This window comes from Vespa mandarinia, chromosome 7 (assembly GCF_050613455.1).
Source record: "Vespa mandarinia isolate Hongniang chromosome 7, ASM5061345v1, whole genome shotgun sequence".
Taxonomy (NCBI): domain Eukaryota; kingdom Metazoa; phylum Arthropoda; class Insecta; order Hymenoptera; family Vespidae; genus Vespa; species Vespa mandarinia.
The window spans coordinates 2521020-2542057 of NC_140816.1; the positions used below are offsets into that span (position 1 = coordinate 2521020).

The 21038-nt window shown below is 27.2% G+C and overlaps 3 protein-coding genes across 12 annotated transcripts; 1 reads left to right on the plus strand and 2 right to left on the minus strand.

The window, feature by feature from the left end:
- Positions 1–42: 42 nt before the first annotated feature.
- On the minus strand, positions 43–9391 carry LOC118440435 (proteasome adapter and scaffold protein ECM29). 4 transcript variants are annotated; one of them, XR_014982317.1, is made up of 29 exons: positions 9174–9389; positions 8236–8483; positions 8046–8164; positions 7807–7956; positions 7451–7729; positions 7180–7375; positions 7008–7093; positions 6721–6910; positions 6472–6617; positions 6087–6402; positions 5826–6012; positions 5384–5740; positions 5138–5313; positions 4965–5066; positions 4681–4887; positions 4485–4599; positions 4216–4399; positions 3825–4113; positions 3517–3750; positions 3103–3447; positions 2872–3028; positions 2630–2788; positions 2414–2545; positions 2028–2337; positions 1718–1901; positions 1508–1643; positions 1207–1416; positions 840–1132; positions 43–769 (listed from the first exon to the last, which is right to left on the minus strand). XR_014982317.1 is itself a non-coding variant. In XM_085658081.1 (28 exons), the coding sequence occupies exons 1-28, from the start codon at positions 9196–9198 to the stop codon at positions 930–932; spliced, it is 5442 nt and encodes a 1813-aa protein (XP_085514207.1). In that variant the 5' UTR covers positions 9199–9389; the 3' UTR covers positions 781–929. The 4 variants fall into 4 exon arrangements, 3 of the variants coding, with proteins under 3 accessions (XP_085514207.1, XP_035719329.2, XP_035719330.2); XM_085658081.1 differs by lacking the exon at positions 43–769 and having other exon boundaries at positions 781–1132; XM_035863436.2 differs by lacking the exons at positions 43–769; positions 840–1132; positions 1207–1416; positions 1508–1643 and having other exon boundaries at positions 1766–1901; positions 1988–2337; positions 9174–9391.
- Positions 9392–9820: 429 nt separating this feature from the next.
- LOC118440279 (uncharacterized) lies at positions 9821–11023 on the minus strand. The gene is made up of 6 exons (XM_035863095.2): positions 10828–11023; positions 10634–10757; positions 10407–10549; positions 10227–10332; positions 10040–10154; positions 9821–9949 (listed from the first exon to the last, which is right to left on the minus strand). The coding sequence occupies exons 1-6, from the start codon at positions 11021–11023 to the stop codon at positions 9821–9823; spliced, it is 813 nt and encodes a 270-aa protein (XP_035718988.2).
- Positions 11024–11428: 405 nt separating this feature from the next.
- LOC118440275 (glycogen debranching enzyme) lies at positions 11429–20342 on the plus strand. 7 transcript variants are annotated; one of them, XM_085658455.1, is made up of 27 exons: positions 11458–11585; positions 12428–12482; positions 12569–12742; positions 13448–13571; positions 13649–13838; positions 13980–14190; positions 14256–14390; positions 14479–14697; positions 14833–15068; positions 15150–15362; positions 15443–15637; positions 15707–15836; positions 15923–16046; positions 16141–16406; positions 16493–16651; positions 16735–16943; positions 17103–17306; positions 17410–17642; positions 17724–17813; positions 17921–18098; positions 18188–18544; positions 18619–18766; positions 18871–19234; positions 19329–19537; positions 19625–19810; positions 19895–20131; positions 20202–20342. In XM_085658455.1, exons 3-27 carry the CDS (start codon positions 12620–12622, stop codon positions 20265–20267), a joined length of 4806 nt encoding a protein of 1601 aa, XP_085514581.1. In that variant the 5' UTR covers positions 11458–11585; positions 12428–12482; positions 12569–12619; the 3' UTR covers positions 20268–20342. The 7 variants fall into 7 exon arrangements, with proteins under 7 accessions (XP_085514584.1, XP_085514581.1, XP_085514586.1 ...); XM_035863090.2 differs by lacking the exon at positions 11458–11585 and adding an exon at positions 11881–12045; XM_085658460.1 differs by lacking the exon at positions 12569–12742 and having other exon boundaries at positions 11460–11585.
- The last annotated feature ends 696 nt before the right edge of the window (positions 20343–21038 follow it).

Consider the following 21038-nt stretch of genomic DNA (forward strand, 5'->3'; position numbering starts at 1 on the left):
TTTTGTCCAATATTTTTACATAATTAATCATTCCATGTGAATTTTGAATGTATACATTAATCACATATTAAGTCACTTGATATTAAAAAAGCTGATCTATTCTCTCACTTTATCATTATAAATTAAAACACCATTATGTAATCATAATACATTTGATATAACAAATGATATATTATTATATAATTTACAAATTTAAAAAGCAAGGGTATCAGAAATATAGTTTAAATTGGTCACAATCCAGTGTGATTAATAATTAAATGCCTTACCTTTGGTAACAAAACACATTGAATATGTGGGAAGTTTTTACAGAATAATATTGTGCTGTAACGTTTGTTTACATTTTGTCAATTACTATTATTTTGTTAATTTTAATAATAACAATTTATGCATTAAATTATGCAATACATTTACCCAGTGAGAAACTAAAAACAGCAAAACTAGTTTTTACCCAACTATTTGTCCATAAATATTGTAATATTACAAAAATTCAATCTAGCTATTCAACACTTAAAAAACTGGTTTCTGATATAAACATAATATATCCATCTTATAAGATATATTATATTTTAATAATATATCATAAAGTAATTTAATTTAATAGTCTGAATAATTGTTTTTGATGTTAGTACATTCTAATTATAAGATTTGTTATAGTTGATAAACTGCATATTTTGAATACATAAACTTCCATTCATATAGAAGAATCATCATGTAATTTTTTAAAGATGAGATTATATGTCCAGTAACACCTTTATTCCTGAACCCAACACTGAAATGTGAAAATTTGCAAATATTAATAATATATATTGACAATAACCAATATATAATTTGCGTGTTACCATTATTCAGAGATGTGTGGTACTGGAAATATAAGTTTACTGATATATACTTTGATTCTAGAATAATACAGAAATCAAACAACATAGTGTTTACATTTTCAGCATTTCTTTAATATCTATAACTCTTGTTCGAATTTCAGGTTGATTATCCTTTGCTAAATCTGGCATTAATTCTTTTAGCACTAATTTTATTTTGTCAAGATTTTCAATATTTTTTGTTTCATTTAATTTTTTCGAAAGCGAAATAACTATATTTAATCCTTCCTTTCTTATTCTTGTATATCTCGGAGTACCTAAATAAAAAAAAGATATATAAAGGAATCTGGAAATCTGAAATTATTTGCTGAAAATATTCAGATTTACTTACTTATACAATTTGATAATATATTGCAAAGCATATCACATAATGAATTTAATGTTTCTTTATCTTTTGTCGTCATATTTGCATAATTTATTGTAAAAAGAACAAGTTTATCCACAAAATGATTTAGTGATGTCAATATAGCAACTTGTACAGATCTCGTTGTATTGGGTAATACTTGTTGACAGTGGTGTACAAATTCTATACAAAAGTTGTCTGAAAAATATAAATGTACGAATATAAATTTATATACTCGTATTATATTTGATGAGCGTAATTGATATTTTTACATATAAAATTCTTTTACCCTGTGTCTTTTTAGAAGATGGCCATGCTTTGCCTAGCATTTCATATACTACTTCTTGTAACTTGATATTATTTTCTTTCCTCTTAGAATTTTCAACAATAGAATTATCATCATCATCAGCGTTTTTATTTGATAACTATAGAATTTGAATAATATATTAGATTTAAAAATTATATTAAACAATTTATTTATCAATCTGTTAATACTAACTTTCGTTAAAATTTCTTGAGCAATATTATAAACTTCTGTAAATTTATCGATATCTAACTCATGTAATACAGTACAGAAAGCTTGTAGAGCATGTTGACGATATTCTACCGCTTCTTTTTTACTTTCTCTATATAGTGTTTCTATTATCATTTCTTTCAATTTTTCATCTTCGTGCAAGGTTTCTCTAATGTTAAAATTAAAAATAAAAATTGATATTAAAAAATCTTATAATATATATATATATGTATATATATAGTTATATATACACACACACACAGTTTTGTAACAGCAACAGCATACGTGGTCTTACTTGCTATTACTTGCTAATGTAGCAAGAGCACTTAAGAGTCTCTCTTTGCCATTCCACGTTCGTCCTCGTAATCCATCTGTCAATACTTTTAATAAAGTATTTCTTGCATCTAGATCAACACCACTACCCAACTTTGATGCTACTGTATTAACTGCATTTGCCGCTTGTACTTTAGTATTCCATGATGCTGATTCTAAAGCTCCACGTAGAGTAGTAGTTATCGTATTTAAATTTTGCCTAATTCCTGTTTCCGTTCCTGGTGTTATATCATTCCATAATTCAGTCCATAGTGCAACTGTATTTTCATTTGCTGGAAATAAATTGTTTAAAATAGAGCAATACATAAATTAAAAATATTAAATATGAATGTACTGTTGTATCCAAACCTTGAGTTTTTTCTGCATGCATAGCAAAAAATATAAGAGGTATAATAATATTTAAATAATTTCTTAATAACTCTTGATTATGATTATTTATAGATTGCAAAGTTTGTCCAACTGCTAATCTAATGGAATCATCTAAAAATAATTCGTACTTGTTACAACACAATTAATTTTATTCAATTTTTATTCCAAAAGTTATTCCTTTTTGTTTACACATACCTTCTTTTTCCATATACCAAGTATTTAAAGTGTTATATAATTTTTCAAGACTAGATTCCTTTGCTGATCCAACCACATGACCAATAGCAATAGCATTATTTCGTCTAACCGCAGCATTACGATCAGCTAAACCATTTACCAAAACAACTAAAAGCTTACCTATATATATATAGAACATATATAATTGTATAGTAAAAATTCTCAATAAGACATAATAATCGTTATATTGCGTTTATACTAACCAGTATATGGTTGCATCTCTTGTTTCAAATGAGTACTAAGAAGAATCAAAAAATGGGAACAAGCAATCTTTGTTCCAAAACCAACACTGCATTTTATTAATTCTATTACTTTTGGCATCAACTCTTTCAAAATAGACGCGTCGATATATTGTATACACTATATAAAATAAAATAATTAATAACTATACCTTAAGTATACGAAGCAAGTACTAATTATAGAAAAAAATTTACTTTAGATATTGTTTCTGTTGCATGATGACCTTTTGCAACAGAAGTTCTTAATGCATCAATAGCATCTTGTGCTTCGGATGTCGTACCATATGCATTACTTAAATATGACAGATTAGGATTCTCAGATTCTCCGATTGCACTTAAAAGGGCAGGTATTAAGTTGACTAGAGCAGGTTTAAGCAAATTTCCAGCTGATGTTACAAGTTGAGATACTGTTTGTAATGATACTGCTCTCACAGTATCGATTGTATGAAGTACACCAATATCAAGTAATGGTGGTAAAATGGCTTGTAATAAATCTTCACCTGCTTTACCATATGAAGAATCACAATGTCGTATACAAACCTATAAAAAAAGAAGATAATTGTATAGTATATATAACAATTTACTATACTAAAACTATTTGTTACTTACTTTGCTAAGTACTTTGGCCGTATTTGTAGCAGCCAGCCTTGTACCTTCATGAATGTCATCCATTACACGAAACAATTTCATCCATAATTCAGGAGCATATAATTCTAAATTTATATGGATATTTGCTCTCAACAAATCAGATAAAGCATTACAACAACTTATGCGGACACGCCATTCGTTATTTGTCAAATTATTTCTAATATCATCCAATATTTCTTTGTGATATTGTTCAAGCTAAAAAGTAACAAAAAATATGCTTGTAAGACAAGTAAGCGAAAAAAAAAAATTAAAAATAATTTTTTACTCACAGCTTTAATTGTAGAAGGAACAATTTCACGCCATATACTACTCATACTTTGTTGAAGTTTTGGAGTAGGGTCAAACTGATATCTGTATAATCTTGGTATGATACTTGGTAAATACTTATTTAATTCATCACTTGCTACACTAGCTATAGCTGCAAATCCAAATGCAGCACCTTTCTTAGATGTCCAAACTGCATTATGATTAGCTAATCGCATAAAATAATAAACCAATTCTGGTTTTTGTAACTCAGTTGCAAGAGAGCATATTTCTCTATATGTTGATATATTACCACTGAAAACATAAATAGTTATTATTCATAGAAAATGTAAAAATATTTTATTAAAATAACATTGCTAACACACAATTTGTCATTAATAAATAAACTTGTCTTACCCACTAGGACTTTTTCCTAACTGGCCCTCTTCAAATAGTTTTGTATCACTTGTAACTTGTTGTACAGTTCTGCGACCTTGCATAAACTGCTCTAATATAGACGATACTAAAGAATTACGTTCTTCTTGTGTGCTATTAGCATGTACTAGACTAAGTCCTTTTGCTGCTAAATCCTGTATTATATCTATTCATAAACGTAAATATATTACGTTATTTAAGTTTTCAATATATACCGTTTGTTCGTAGTTATTAAAAAAATATATATTTACCACTGTCCTCTGAAAGAAATTCTATAAAAGCATGATGAATTGCTGATAATTTTGTTTTGATACAATCTCGTTGAACATTATGTTTTAATAGTGCTAACAACCATATGCATGTTGCCTATAAAAAAAAAATTTTAACTCAGTATGGCAAATCAAACAGAAAAAAAATAAAATACTATATCAAAATTATGCTTCATACCTGTCTGGAATTAGGATGTGGTATCTTGTACATTTTTAATAATTCATCTAGTACATATATTAAAAGTTCAATACTCTTGTTGCTAAATGAAATCTTATATTCACTAGGAAGAGTTGTCCATGCATCTCGTCCTTCTGGAGATGCCTGTCCCTGAACACAACATACTAGAGCTTCGCCCATAATTAAATGAATTTCTATATCCTTAGTCTATAAATTAAAATATTATTATATAATATAAATAATATACTTAAATGCAATATTATAAGCAGTAAAAAATTACTCACTTCTTTCGCCATTGTAATTATTTTGTCTATTATATATGTAGTGTGTGGAAAATCTTCTGCAACGCATATGTATCCTAAAGAGATCACTGCCTTTTCCTTCACCTGAAAAAGAATTTTTTTGAAATCTGACAAAACAACGAAAATCCGTATCCTCACAAAATAATAAAACAAACCTTAGTCTTAATTTTTACATCAGTTACTATAGAAAACAGTGTTTCTGTAACTGCTTTTTTATTTAATTCATCATTTCCTTCTGCAGGTAATGGTAAAGGAAATGTTTTTCCTACAATACCAATAGCTTCAACTGCAGCATCCATAAGTAATGTTGTACTTTCATGAAGAAATGTACCTAAAAATATAAATATAATTTATTAAAATAGTTTTTTGATACAATTTATTTATCGTATATACGAACGTACATATAATTTTAACAACATGAATATACATCTCCCAATTGAGCAGATCGTCTCTATTTTCATTTCGTTTAATTATCAAATTCCTCTCCATCATGAAAGTTAAAGCCAATAATGAACCATGCTGTGATTCTACATGTTTTTTCTTTATCATATCTATAATCTCCGAAATGTGTTTTTCGAAATCAACAGATGAAAAATTAGAAGTTATAACACCATAGACTTTAGCAACCAAATATCTTACATCCGGTTTTGTAGATGTAAGTAAGGTACGGAGCCATGGTAATTCTTTTTCATAAATTTCCCTCATATAATTTGGAATACAACCAACAACTTCTAATAATGCTTGCAAAGAAGTTGAATCTGCAAAAACACCGATAAAATCACGTTCCAAATATCTATTTTTCTAAAGTATAATTCTCTCAAATATTATTCTTGAAAATAATACCTGCAGCAGCATGAGTGAGCAGTAAAATCATATCAAGATAATAATTTAGTGCTCCTGGTTGAGTTTCATACAAATTTTGTAAATAACGTCCAATCATTGGAGTGTATTCACATGGATGTTGTAGTGGCTCATTATATGTAGGTATATTAGCACTTTTTGCGAGACAAACGCGTAGATAATTAATTATCTGTAAAAAAATACATATATGTAAAAGTAATATATTTTTCTATCATATAATTATTCAAATCTGAAAAAGTATACCTCTGAAAAAGTTGCAATATTAAATGGAAGCGTTTTACTTCCTATATTTATTTTTCCACCACTTGGCATAGACATTCTTATTTGCATCTTTGAATGTATATAAGCTACAAGATCTGAGAAATCTGGTAGAACTGTTTGTTTGACATCCTGTTTATCATGACTATCACCGTCAGTTTTATTTACACCGCTATATAGAGCTTTTACAGCTTCTGTACTTATTTCATGTTTGTTATCACCACATGATAAAAGTAGTAGATATCGTGATGGAGCATCATCAGGAGGAAATACTGTCGCGGCATAATGCATAGCCACAAACCTATATTTAAATAATAATAAATTATTTATGTATAATAATATTTATATCAATAGATGTGTATATACATACCTTACACTTGATTCTGGTGATTCTATATGAGATGACAATAAAGCATTCATCAAAGCTATGTTACTTTTATCTTCTCTATTGAGAATAAATGCAGATGTTACAGATATTAACGCATCTCGCACAGTTCTTCGTAAATCTCCGTCAGTCTTAAATTTGAAAAAAAAATATTATAATAAACAAATTTTATTAAATGTATAACTGGAAAAATATTTGAAAATTTTGTAAAAAAATTATTTAATCAGTACTTACCGATACCAAGGTATCGAAAAGATTTTGTAACAAACTCAAATCTTTATTGATTAAAGAAGGTATTCTTTGTCCTAATTGTCCAATAATTGTATATGCCATAGGTTTATGAATATCTTCGCCTTCAGAAATTAATTTTATCATACCATTTAATATTACCCCGGCTACACGAACCAATGGTGTAAGACTACATCTTGAAAAAGAAAGAAACATAATCTTATATGTATGCATATTTACATAAACAACTTAAATATAAAAATAAAATTTCTAAGTTAATGAAATAGACTTACTGCTGAACAATATTAGATGTAAATTGCAATGCTAATGATTTCAACTTTGAATTTGTATTTTTTCCATACAAAGAATCAAATACAACCTATAATTTAATATAAATATCACACTATTAATATTATACAAGATTTCAATTATATAAATAATTGTTAACTATTACTTATAATATACCTGAATGCATGAAGGAATAATAAAACCTGATTTAGTTAATCGACAAAGATAATGTAATACTTTTAGTCGAATACGAGTACTAGCAGGTAATCGTTTCATTTCAGGTTTAATTTCCTTTTGTGTTGCTAAACCATCAGTACCTAAGAATAATGTATAAAGTGGTGCAGCTATTTGCATTGAGGACCAATCTAAAGAACTGAAACATATATATACAAATACTGAAACAAACAGAAAATTAAATACAAGAACTACAATAAAATTCTGTACATACCTTACAATTTTTTTTAATTCTAAATCTGCCATATTAGCAACACTAAATCTAGTATCTGCAGCTGCAACAACCAAATGTATAAAAATATCTGAGTCAGGAAAAAATCCACTAGAAATAAATTTAACAATTCCCAATTTGGTTTGTTCCAGCTGTTCAGCAGTAGGAGGATGTTCACCTATAACTCTCTTGAATGCATATTCACTTAATCCAGGTGGAACAGGAAATTGAGGCCAATCAACAGTTTGATTCAATTGCTGATTTTCACTTTGTCCTACCGATCTAATATTATACCAATGTTGTTTATAATATAAAATGTATTATAATTAAATTAATAATAGTACAACAATCCTGCTTACCCATAAGGTAACAATAGTACATCGAGCATAAAGTTGATCAATTGTTTTGATACATAAGGTTTATCTTGTAAACCAAGTAAAGATGTTCGCTTATCAGGGTCAGCAGGAATATTAATATGTCCTAAGGCTGGCATTATTATTAGCATTAAACTAAAAGAATTATATATACATATATATAATGAAACAGTGTAATTTTCTTTTTATCTATCACATGCATTAGTAATTATATATTGACAAACCTATCTTGATGGGATAAAGGTTTTCCATCAATAGCATTTAATACACTGGGGATTAATTCTGCTTGCTTTTTCATTTCCATACGTGGATATCCCAATTTTATATATATAATTGTAAAATTCTGAAAATAATATTATACTCATTAGATATTATTTTGTCATTAAAGAACACATATAAATAAAAATAACATACAATTACAAATGAACTAGCAGCTGGATCCTGATACTGCAACAATAATGCTTCAACTGGTAACTGCACTTGAGGTCTAGTTTTTACCCTTCTATTGATATGAATTAACAACTCCATTACTTTTTTTCTAACGCCTTCCTGTGCACTGGACAATTTGAGCAATACCGGTGGTAGGAATTTACAAACAGATGCTTGTAACTGTTCATCTGTATCTGCTGATCCCAGGCGAAGGAAAACTCTTTCAAGCAAAACTTTAATCAAACAATATTAATTAATTACAGAAAATACTTGATTGATATATGTACATTTTATTAAACTTTATGAGAACACAATTAACATGATAATCCATTAGATAATTTCTATAGCACAAATGATTATATATATACATATTTTTCAAATAAATTGAAAATTCAGTTTTATCAACTTTAAAATAAAATAATTTTATATATAATGTGTAACAAATTAAATAATTACCATATATAAAAACAATAATACAAAAAGAAAATATTTCATTTAATCATAAAGTAATAACACTATACAATAACGTAAATTTTGTCGAATATTTAAATGTGAAAATTATAAATAAAATCATAAATAAACACTGTATTGTGACACTAAACTTGATCTGTTTGACAGTTGAGTAAGCACGTGCTGGAATGAAGATGTAGCAGCTGACAAGGGTAAGGAGAGGGAGAGATGTGAATTGAGAAACTATTGAACAGAACCTTCACGGAAAATGATAGGTTTGAAGTTGCCTTTTTACAGGGCGGCATGACAATTGACTTTCTTTTTTACGTTAAAAAATGCTTTAAAATACTAATTTTGCTTGTTATAGTTGTCCATTTAAATAACCCAATGTATGACTTCCGAAATGATAAGGAACACAATGAAATTAATTCCTTATATACCGAATAAACCTAATTTTTTTCAGGACTACTCACTCAGCTCGTCCGTAGCTGCTGCCATTTTGAAATAGTGTATGAGAGAAAGCGGATGACATCGAGAAACGAGAAATGTCGCTGAATTTTGCAATTAATCGTTTTATGTCGAATCACTATCTATGTACTTTGACTAAACATATGCAAATTGATGTACTTTGTTTCACAACGCAAAATACAATAACAAAATTTTGATCTTTTCGTTTATTTGTTTGATCAGTACAATGTACTTAATCTTATACGAATGCTTAAAAAATAAAATTATAAATGTAAGACGTCATCCTGAACAACACAATTATCTACAACTAATTATAGTCATCGTAATTATGGTTATTTTATTTTTTTATTTTTTTTTTTTATAAATTACAAACTTTTCTATTCAAAGAACGTTTATTATTTAATAACATTTAATATGGTTTTAAATTGAGGTTAACTATCGATTTAAGCCTTTATTTTTTATCTTACAAATTATTGCAGATAATTTTATTAAAAAAATAATTTAAAACAAAAAATAGCTCTTTCTTAGTACTTTAATTTCTTTTCCTTTCTTTTTTTTATATTTTTACAATAGTAAAATGAATCTAATTAAATAAAAATATTAATTTTTGTATTTTTTAACTGTTTCAAAAGAAATAAAATAATATTATAATTTATAATATATTTATAAATATTATTACAATTATAAAATTGATAGAGGTATTACAAGATGACTTGGAATTCATAAGGTCTGGCATAGGATCTGAAACAACTGGATCCTTGTATACATTGGGGCAATTAGTCTGAAAGGAAATTTAACATTTTATTAAAAATTCAAAACTTGTTAAAAATTATATTTAATACTAAATATATAAACCTAAATATATTCTTACCCAAATAACAGCAGTTATAACTTGTACAACGAGTTCTTTAAGAATTTTTGCAGCTTCGATACCACATAACACGGCAGTTAATGTATAGTAACAATCAGATATAGCTTTAAATTGGCTAGGAATAAATTATGATATTTACACATGAAATAAAATATTATATATAAACGCAAATTGTTTATATACATACTCGCACAAGTCATGAATTTCCATATTTTCCGTCCAATCTGTTGGTCCTACACAGTCCAAATATTCATCATGGAGTTCTTGATAACACTTCATATATTTTCTGAATACTATTTCATTCAAATTTATTTATTATTCTTCCATATTATGTATATTTAATATTTACACTTCCTAGAGGACTTACTAGATTGATAATTTTCATATACACAAAGTTTACTGTTTAGTACTCTTAATCCTGCTATAAGTTGCATATATAAGTGATCTTCTGGCAAGGGTATACATGCTTGCATTACACTATCAATTGAATCAAGACTTTCAACTATTTTCCTTTAAAATAGAAAAATAGATCATATATATCATTTTTTATTTACAAATATTTGTCATTTCATTAAGATCACATGACCTACAAACCTACAAAAATATTCAATGTCCTTGTATGAAGCAATTAATAATATACCTTCTGGATTAATAACTTGTAGTTTAGCCAGGTAAAATAATATCTGGTCCTCATCGCACTTAACTTTTTTATCTAATGCTAATGTGCAATAAAAATATTTTAGGTTATTAAACAATAAAATCTTACTAATAAATTAAAAACTATTTACTTTTATGTATAACAATTTTTGCATGAGAAGAATAACTAGTTTCTTCATATTCAATAGTACTGCCTAATTGTGAATAATCAAATTCAGGATCCATGTTATAATCCTCATATATTTCAGTTTGAGCATAGTATTCTGCAATGAAAATTATAAAAATAAAATAAACAGCAAATAATATGTGCCAATGTACAATTTCCATGTAATATTTTTCGTTTAATTGTCCTCATTCAAATTCTCGTTGACAAAAGATTAAATTAAAAATTACCGCCACATTATGATATTTCTTTGAAGTTGTCAAGCTTATATTTTAATATTTATTTAAATATCGATGTATATACTCTTAACATATGCGCACACATATAACACACACTTTTTATCTTTTTATAAAATTTATATCATAATTACAATTATACATTAAAAATATATTGATTCTTGCATTTTTATACATACATGAATGCATGATAAATGTTTTATATGTTTTCATGGTTATATAAGTATTTTTTGTAAAAATTATGTTTCATTATATGTATGTTGGAATGTGAAATGCCAATAATACAAATTTCAAATTTAGTCACGTGAAGTTGCCGCAACATACAGCCAATGAAAAAAGCCGAATTTTTCGTATAAAGTCCTTCTATCGTCTGCTAGGTCCGTATTTTTAAGATGAACCACGTTTCTATTTCGTGACCTTCAAGATCTGTATATCAAAATAAAGGTCAAATTAAATCTTTTTTATTTCGACGTAAATTATTAATGATCAGGTGAATTATGTGTATTATCGTTAATTATAAGTTATTTGAGTAATATTATTTCGCTTGTTTATTTATGATTTTTAAATATTTTTAAATGATGTTGAATGTCATGACCGACCTTGTGCTTATTTAGTTGTTTGTTTCGTTTGAATTGGCTTTTAGTGATATTCTTAGCTGACATGAAAATGGTATCATTTAAATGAAATTATCTTGTTAAGTCATAAAAATACTAATCCGAATGTATATGTGCGTATATAGACATACATTTTAAAATAGTATATGTGCTATTAAGTATAGAACTTTAATCACTTGTTGCTTTTACTTTCTGTTAAATTCTTGGGCAACATAAGTGATTATATTAATTGGATTGAAATTAATAAGAAAAAATAATATTTTTTATACTTTTATTAATAATTTTTGTGTTTTTAAAATAAAATAACTAAATTATAAATGGATTTTCTTATGTCAGGTATAGTAAAAAATTATATTTATTTTTATTTAGATTATTTTATGGTATTATAGACAAAAGCAGAAACATATATTATATTAAAAACTAAATATTACATATTCAAGTATTTATTTTATATATATCTTCTATATATATATTTTTAAAATTTTATAATCTAATTATGTTTAAGCATTATTATATAAATTATAAAACATTAACAATGTTTATCAGTATTATATTCATTAATTTACTACTACATAGTTGTTATGTTTGTTATCTTTATTTTTATAAGAAATAAACATGTAAAATATATTTTTATAAGAAGTAAAATGTTTACTATTTATCATTTTTATTGTATATTCTTTCTGATGTTGCAAATTTGTATATTTTCTTTGAATTACAGATATTATGTATGTAAATATATATTATGGATGATTACTACAACATATCTGTTATAGGTAATACAATGTGAAAATCCTCTACTATTCTAAAGCATAGTAAAAACAACATTGCAGCTGATTAATAAAGACTCATTTATGTACAGATCTTATGTAAAGCTATAGTTATAACTTAAATAATCTATTTATTTTTAACAATGGATTCAATGCTTGCAATAAAGCATTTTTTTGGAAATGCAGTACAAATGCTTATGAGGAAATTTAAGAGCTTTTTACAACATCTATGTAAATGCCGCTATTTGAGGTTTCTCTTGTCTTGTGTAAGTTTTGACATACATGATATAGTGTGTGGATGTAAAAATATCATCAATATTTATCAAATTCTGTTATATCTGATATAGAATTATTGTTATGTTTTTAATAACAACAATCTTTTTAAGCGCGATTATTACTTTAAAAATTAACAAATCTTATGGCAGGAAGTATTTCTCTTATCCATCCACTAGATCATAGAGTTGTAATCCAAGTATGTAGAGTAAGAATAGCTTCAAGCTTTATGTATGTTCATGCAGCAGAACTGTGTAATGTAATGCCATGCGTTTTGCACGCTCTGTAGCTTCTTTGTGCCAATAACTTATATTAAGGCTCATGTCAGTCAAATGCTTGTCTATTTACTACGTTTTACTTGTAAGTACTAATCCTCTAGGTAAACATTTTCTTCATAAATACATTTTGTGGAAACACTGAATTTATAATATATATATAAAGTATTTTTGATTGTGTTTCTTAACTTATTTTGTATTATACTTCTAATAATAAACATAAAAACATACTTCTAATAATAAAACATTCGTTGGAAGTAAATTTGTGTAGCAATAAATATTTGTGCTGTGTTATAATATAAAATAGTGTAATATTGTGTGGAAATGGGCAATTGCTATTAGTGAAGCTTTATTACACCAAATAATCTTTTATTTGTTTTACAAATAATTGTAATTATTTTTAAGATTTAATACTATTTTTAGGCAATAGATAAAAATATGACTGAACGTGGTCCATCTGCAGAGAGCCAGGACTCTCAACAAGTAAGAGTCTTGACTCTAAATAAAGGAGAACATCTTGATGGAATTTTATATAGACTTAAAAAAGGTATATATTTAATATAATTAAAGAATAATCTTATTATTTTTTTATTTTTAAATTGAAACTAATTAATTTTTATTTAGGATGGAAAGTGGAATTCAAGCTTGGAGCTTCTCTTCTTGGAAAGACACTTGATGTTTTTACTAATCATCCATTATCAAATGATCAGAAATTTGAAAGACACACATATTACCAGTTACCTTGGATAAATGATTCTGCTAATTTACTTCTAACTTTACCCGGTTCCTTTCATTATTATGTTATGGATTCTGGGTAAGATTTTAATATGCAGATGATTATTTCATAACTTTTATAAACTGTTAATAGTACTGAAAATAATAAATAAAACTGTCATAGTATAATAAATAAATTGTAAATAGTACTGAAATACTATATTAATAAAACTGTTTATAGTACTGAATCAAAAATAAAAGCCATTGCTTCTGGATATTTGATGGTGGATCCTGAATTAAAAGTTGGTGAACGTGGAGAATTATTACCACTAGATTGTATTCAATGTCAAACTGTACTGGCAAAAAGTTTAGGACCCTTTTCCACCTGGGAAAATAAATTACTAGTGGCTCGTAACTCTGGATATAATGTTATACATTTTACACCAATTCAGGTAATTGATATCTTTTATTAAATTTTATTCAATATATAACATCTATAAAAATATGTATATTATAGGAATTAGGATTGTCTAAATCATCCTACAGTTTAAGTGATCAATTAAAATTGAATCCTCTCTTCAATGATGGAGACACAGTAATTACTTTTGACGATATTGATGAATTTATAAATAAAATTCGTAATGAATGGAAAGTAAGTTATATTTATAATCCAAAAGAGTTCCTAACACATAACTATATTTCTATATATCACTTTGATTAATTATAATTTTGTGTTATAGATGTTAAGTATATGTGATGTTGTTTTAAATCATACAGCAAATGAAAGTCCCTTCTTAGTCTCTCATCCAGAATGTACATACAACTGTCTTAACAGTCCTCACTTACGTCCTGCATACATTTTAGACGCTGCTTTATTTGAATTAACAATTCAGGTTGCTTCTGGAGAGTGGGAATTTAAAGGTATTCCTACAGTAGTTGAAACTGAGGATCATTTAAACGTAAGTATTGTATCTTTGTTAATATTTGAGTATTAATTAATTATAAATTCTTTTCTAAAGATACAATATCTTTAAAGAAAATTGATTAAATATAGGATTTAAATGTACAACTGCATTAATTTCTTTATTTTTCAGTCTATTCGTCATGCTCTGCATTCATATTTTTTACCACTTGTAAAAATTCATGAATTGTATATATTGGATATTAATGAAACAATAGCAGAATTTTTAAATTTAGCACGAACTCAAATCCCTCAAGATGTTAATGAATTACCAACAGAAGACATATCAGTAATAAAAGATCCTAAATTTCGTAGATTAAAAGCAACTATAGACATGCCACTTGCTCTTAAAAAATATAATACATATAGGTAGTAATTATATTTTTTAATATACCTTAATTAATATTTAAAATAATATTATTTAATTCAAGAAACAAATTTGTTTCATAGAGCTGATAGTTTTGATGAGGAAACTCGTCTGAAACGTTGTGCAGAAGATCTTAGAAAAAAATTACAAGAACTTAATGATGTAATTATAAATGAAATTCAAAATCATTTGAATGCAGCTGTTGAAAATACAGTTGCAGGTATACGATATTTTAGAGTGCAGGCAGATGGACCCAGGCTTAAGGAAATTAGTGAAAGAAACCCGCTTGTACCTCGGTAATTTCAGAGTAAAAAACATAATAAAGTAAATATAAATGAAATAAAACAATGTTGTTATAATGAATTCTATTTTGTAGATATTTTACTGATTATGGAACTCCTAAATCATTAGTTGAAAGAGAAGCAACAATGTTTTCAGAGGCTGGTTGTTATCTGATGGTTCATAATGGATGGGTTATGAATGGTGATCCTTTAAAGAATTTTGCTGATCCTGATTCAAATATCTATATTCGAAGAGAACTTATTGCATGGGGTGATAGCGTAAAGCTTAGGTAATGAAGTACATTGTATTATTAATTGTTTCATTTTTGAATGTTTTTAAATATTAATTATTATCGCAGATATGGTGAAAAACCAGAGGATTCTCCTTTCTTGTGGGATCATATGACAAAATATGTAGAACAAACTGCCAAAATTTTTGATGGTATACGTCTTGATAACTGTCATTCTACACCTATTCCTATTGCTGAGGTATATCAATATTTTCATTTCTTTTTATTTTTTAATAAAAAGTTAATTCGAGTTTAATGATTATAAAATATTAAATTTTTGTCTAGCACATGTTAGACGCTGCTCGTCAGATTCGTCCTGATTTGTATGTAGTTGCAGAACTATTTACGAATTCTGATCAAAAAGATAACATTTTTGTTAATCGTCTTGGCATTACATCTTTGATCAGAGGTATGATAATATTAAATTAGAAAAAATATTTCAAATATTTCAAATATTTTTTATGTTTTTTATAAATTAAATCAAACTCATACATATAATATAGAGGCAATGTCTGCATGGGACAGTCATGAGGAAGGACGATTAGTTTATCGATATGGAGGAGAACCCGTTGGAGCTTTTTTGCCATCACGTAAACGGCCGTTAGTACCATCTATAGCTCATGCTCTCTTCTTGGATCAAACTCATGATAATCCTAGTCCAATCGAAAAACGAAGTGTTTTTGATTTACTTCCAAGTACTGGACTTGTATCAATGGCATGTTGTGCTAGTGGAAGCAATCGAGGATATGATGAATTAGTACCGCATCATGTAAGTCTTCTAAATTTGCTAGGAAGTGCAATAAACAATAACAGAAACAAAATTTATATATTATTGAATGAATTAAAAAATTATAGATTCATGTTGTTGATGAAACAAGACAATATGCATCATGGACAGATGATGATAATTTGGCAGATGGTATAAAATTTGTAAATCATCAAAACGGTATAATTATAGCTAAAAGGGCTTTGAACGAACTACATTATACTCTTGGCAAAGAGAAATTTTCCCAAGTGAGTATATTTACATAATATCTCATAAAATCATATTAAAATTACTATTCATTATTTTACTAACTTATTTTACGTTTTTATAGGTATTTGTTGATCAAATGGATACTGATGTAGTTGCAGTAACAAGGCATTCACCTTCTACTCATGACAGTGTCGTTTTAGTTGCCTTTACAGCATTCAAACATCCTGATCCTAATGCTAATGATTTGAGAAGATATATAAAGCCATTAAGAGTAGAAGGTGTTGTAGAAGAAATCATTTTGGAAGCTTCATTATCACACAGTGGAACAAAGTAAAACATTTTATTTTATTATATAATGAAATTATATTAATTAATTTATTTTATAATGAAAAATTTATTTTATAATGAAAAAATAATATATAACATATATACATATATGTATATATTTATATATTAAATATAACGTGTTAATAATATGTTATATTCTAGAAATGGTACATCTCCATTTCTTTATCCGCAAAAGTTTGTTAAAGATGAAAATATCATAAATGGAATGTCTGAATATGTTATCAATCTAAAAGAACATATTCAAATTTGTGATTCTACTATGTTAGAAAAAGTTGATTCAGGAGATCCTAAAATAACACAACTTAACTTTATCAATTTTATACCTGGTTCTGTCATTGCTATTCGGTAAGAAATCGTAAAACTTATTTTATTATATATATATATATATATATATATATATATATATATATATATATATTTATATTTTATAATTGTAACATTATTATAGGGTATCTCTTCATGCTAATATAAAGCCTGCTCTGGCCAAACTTCAAAACACTATTTCTGTAATCACATCAAACAAAAGCTCAGACTTGCGAGTTATTGTATCTCGCATGGATCTTGTAGATTTGAATAAAGCCATCTATAGATGTGATCAAGAAGAACGTGATGAAACTTCAAATAAATTTGGGGTATATGACATACCTGGTTATGGACCTTTAGTCTATGCAGGATTACAAGGTAAATTAATATAATAAATTTTATATGTAAAATATAATGAATAAATATAATATATTTACATTTTTCTGTATTTTCGATTAGGTGTTATATCTGTGTTAGCAGATATTCGACCAAACAATGATCTTGGTCATCCTTTATGTGCTAATTTAAGACAGGGAAATTGGTTGATGGGTAAAAATATTATCATATTTTGAATTATTATAATATTTATAACATATAAATCATCTATATTTTCATAAATGCAAATCATTACTTATATTTTATATTATATTAAACAGATTATATTTGGCAACGACTTAAGGAAGATCATGGCACTAAGGCTCTTGGAGAATGGTTAGAGGAAGTAGCTGAACCATTTAAATTAATTCCCCGTTATTTAGTACCAAGCTATTTTGATGTGGTTGTTACTAATGTTTACATAACATTATTAGAACAATGTTATGCTTTAATGTCAAGGTATCTATGTTTACGTTATTGTATTAAAAAAATTAACTTTTATTAAAATAATATTTTAGTTAAAAACTATTACATAATTTTGATTATAGTTTTGTGAAGAATGGTTCTACTTTTATTAAAATACTATCTTTAGTCTCAGTACAAATGGGAGGTATAATAAAATCAGCCCAATTACCAGACTTATCGCCAAATTTAGATCCTCCTAAGCCAAAAGTGATACAATATAATGGAGAAACAGAACAACTATGTTTGACATTATCAGCAGGTCTACCACACTTTACAGTAGGATACATGAGAAATTGGGGTAGAGATACATTTATTGCTTTAAGAGGTTTACTCCTTTTAACGGGTAGACATCAAGAAGCTAGATTCATAATTCTAGGTTTTGCTGGTACGTTACGACATGGTTTAATGCCAAATCTTTTAGATAAAGGAAAAAATGCAAGGTAAAATATATAGATAATCATTTATTTGAAAATGTTGAGATAAATACATGTGTAATGTTTCTATTGTATGTAAGGTATAATTGTCGCGATGCTTTATGGTGGTGGTTATATACTATTCAATGTTATATTCAAGAAGTTCCAAATGGTTTAAAAATTCTATCTGATAAAATTTCAAGACTCTTTCCCAGTGATGATTCTCCTTCATTACCAGCAGGACAAGTTGTATGTTGTTACTTTTAAAATATCTTTTATATATTTCAATAAAACATTAATATAATATAATTAGTAAAACATGACTTAAATACATGTATATATATATGTTGCAGGACCAACCTTTATATGATGTTATACAAGAGGCACTTATGGTACATTTTCAAGGACTTTGCTTCAGAGAAAGAAATGCTGGAAAACAAATTGATGAGCACATGACTGATAGAGGATTTAATAATCAAATTGGTGTACATCCAGAAACAGGTTTTGTTTTTGGAGGTAATGATGCTAATTGTGGAACATGGATGGATAAAATGGGATCATCTGAAAAAGCTGGTAACAAAGGAAAACCTGCTACACCAAGAGATGGCTCAGCTATAGAAATAATTGGTCTTAGTAAAAGTATTTTGAGTTTTCTAGCTGAACTATATAAGCAAAATCTTTTCCCCTATGGCAGTGTTCAAAGGAAAAATCGTGATGGTAGGATTAAATATACAGTTTTATAAGTAAGAGATATAAGATATTATATTTTTTAATATATATTACACAATATTTTATTTATATTATATAATAGGATCTGTAGTAACTTGGAGTTATAAACAATGGGCAGATAAAATATCAGCAAATTTTGAAAAATATTTTTACATAAATGAAGTGCCTACAGAAGGTGAATTAAAACCTGAATTAATCCATCGCCGCGGCATATTTAAGGATAGTCATGGAGCCACACAGGAATGGGCAGATTATCAATTACGTCCTAATTTTCCAATTACTATGATAGTTGTAAATATTTTTTTTTTACCTTGAATCAGATAAGAAAGATACAATTTTTATTATATATGTTAAATTAATAAACTCATTATTCTAAAGGCTCCAGAATTGTTTAATCCACATCATGCATGGACAGCATTGAAGAAAGTCGAAGAAATTTTATTAGGACCATTAGGAATGAAAACATTAGATCCTGCAGATTGGGCATATAATGGTTATTATGATAATTCAAATGATTCTAATGATACTAAACTTGCACATGGATGGAATTATCATCAAGGACCAGTAAGTTAACTAGCATTATTAGTAGAATCTTTTATATTATATTCTTAGTATTTTTGAAAGAGTATACGAAATATTGCTTTTTAGGAATGGATTTGGCCGATGGGTTATTTTCTTAGAGCTCGTTTATATTTTGCCCCATTAGTTGGGGGTGTAGATGAATTGCGCCGCACGATTGAATCAACTGAAATTATTATTTCACGACATTTTGTCGAAGCATCTACAAATCATTGGCGTGGTCTTCCTGAACTTACTAATAAGGATGGAGAATATTGTAGAGATAGTTGTCGAACACAAGCATGGAGTGCTTCATCTATACTAGAGGTCTTTTTACATAATCATATGTATTTATTATCAAAAAAACTTAATTTTTTTATAAAAATATCTTTTACAGGTTCTCCATGATTTAGATAAAATCAAACAAAAATTACAATCTGAAAACCAAGATTCAATAAATTGATATAATTTTGCGTGTGTTCACCACCGCCGGCTACACTTAGAATGTTTAAACTTAGAAAAAGAAAGTAGAATTAGAAAAAAAACTGATCACGAAAAATTACGTATTCTTGAGAAGGTAATAGTAACACAATGCACGGAGACACACGCATATAATAAACAGCACGTTAATTTAAAAAACGCACTGCCATGCAGCACTATAACAACTTTCCCTGTAGTTGATGAAGTTTTTTCGTCAGAATCTAAAAATATAGTAATAGGAGATAATATAGAAAGTAATAATGGATCAAAAGTAAGAAAACAATATAATTCTAATTCTGAGAATGGTTTGGAAACAATTGAAACTTTATTTAATGCAACAGAAATGTCTATATCTCGTGACGCGGATGTTACTTATAAAACTGCACAATTCGTTCGTGAAAATGAAATATCTGCAAATTATTCTCAAAAATATTTCAACGCAAATAAGAGCATAAATGTAAATAAAACTGATATAAAATCTTCATCGCCAAGTGATCATGTTTATGAAGAAGTTGGAAGAATTAAAGAGCCACAATACTGGCCTGAATTTGATATTTTAGATTATTATGAGAAATATAGTCCTACAACGGCAAATACTTTAATAAATACTCTTCTTTTACCAAAACAAAGAATATGTAAAGAATGTGCCAGTTCAAAATATAGTCCAGTATATAGTGATCAATACATATACAAGAAAAAACCTTTATATGCTAAAGAAGTTATTCTTCATCATCTGAATGATATATATTATTTT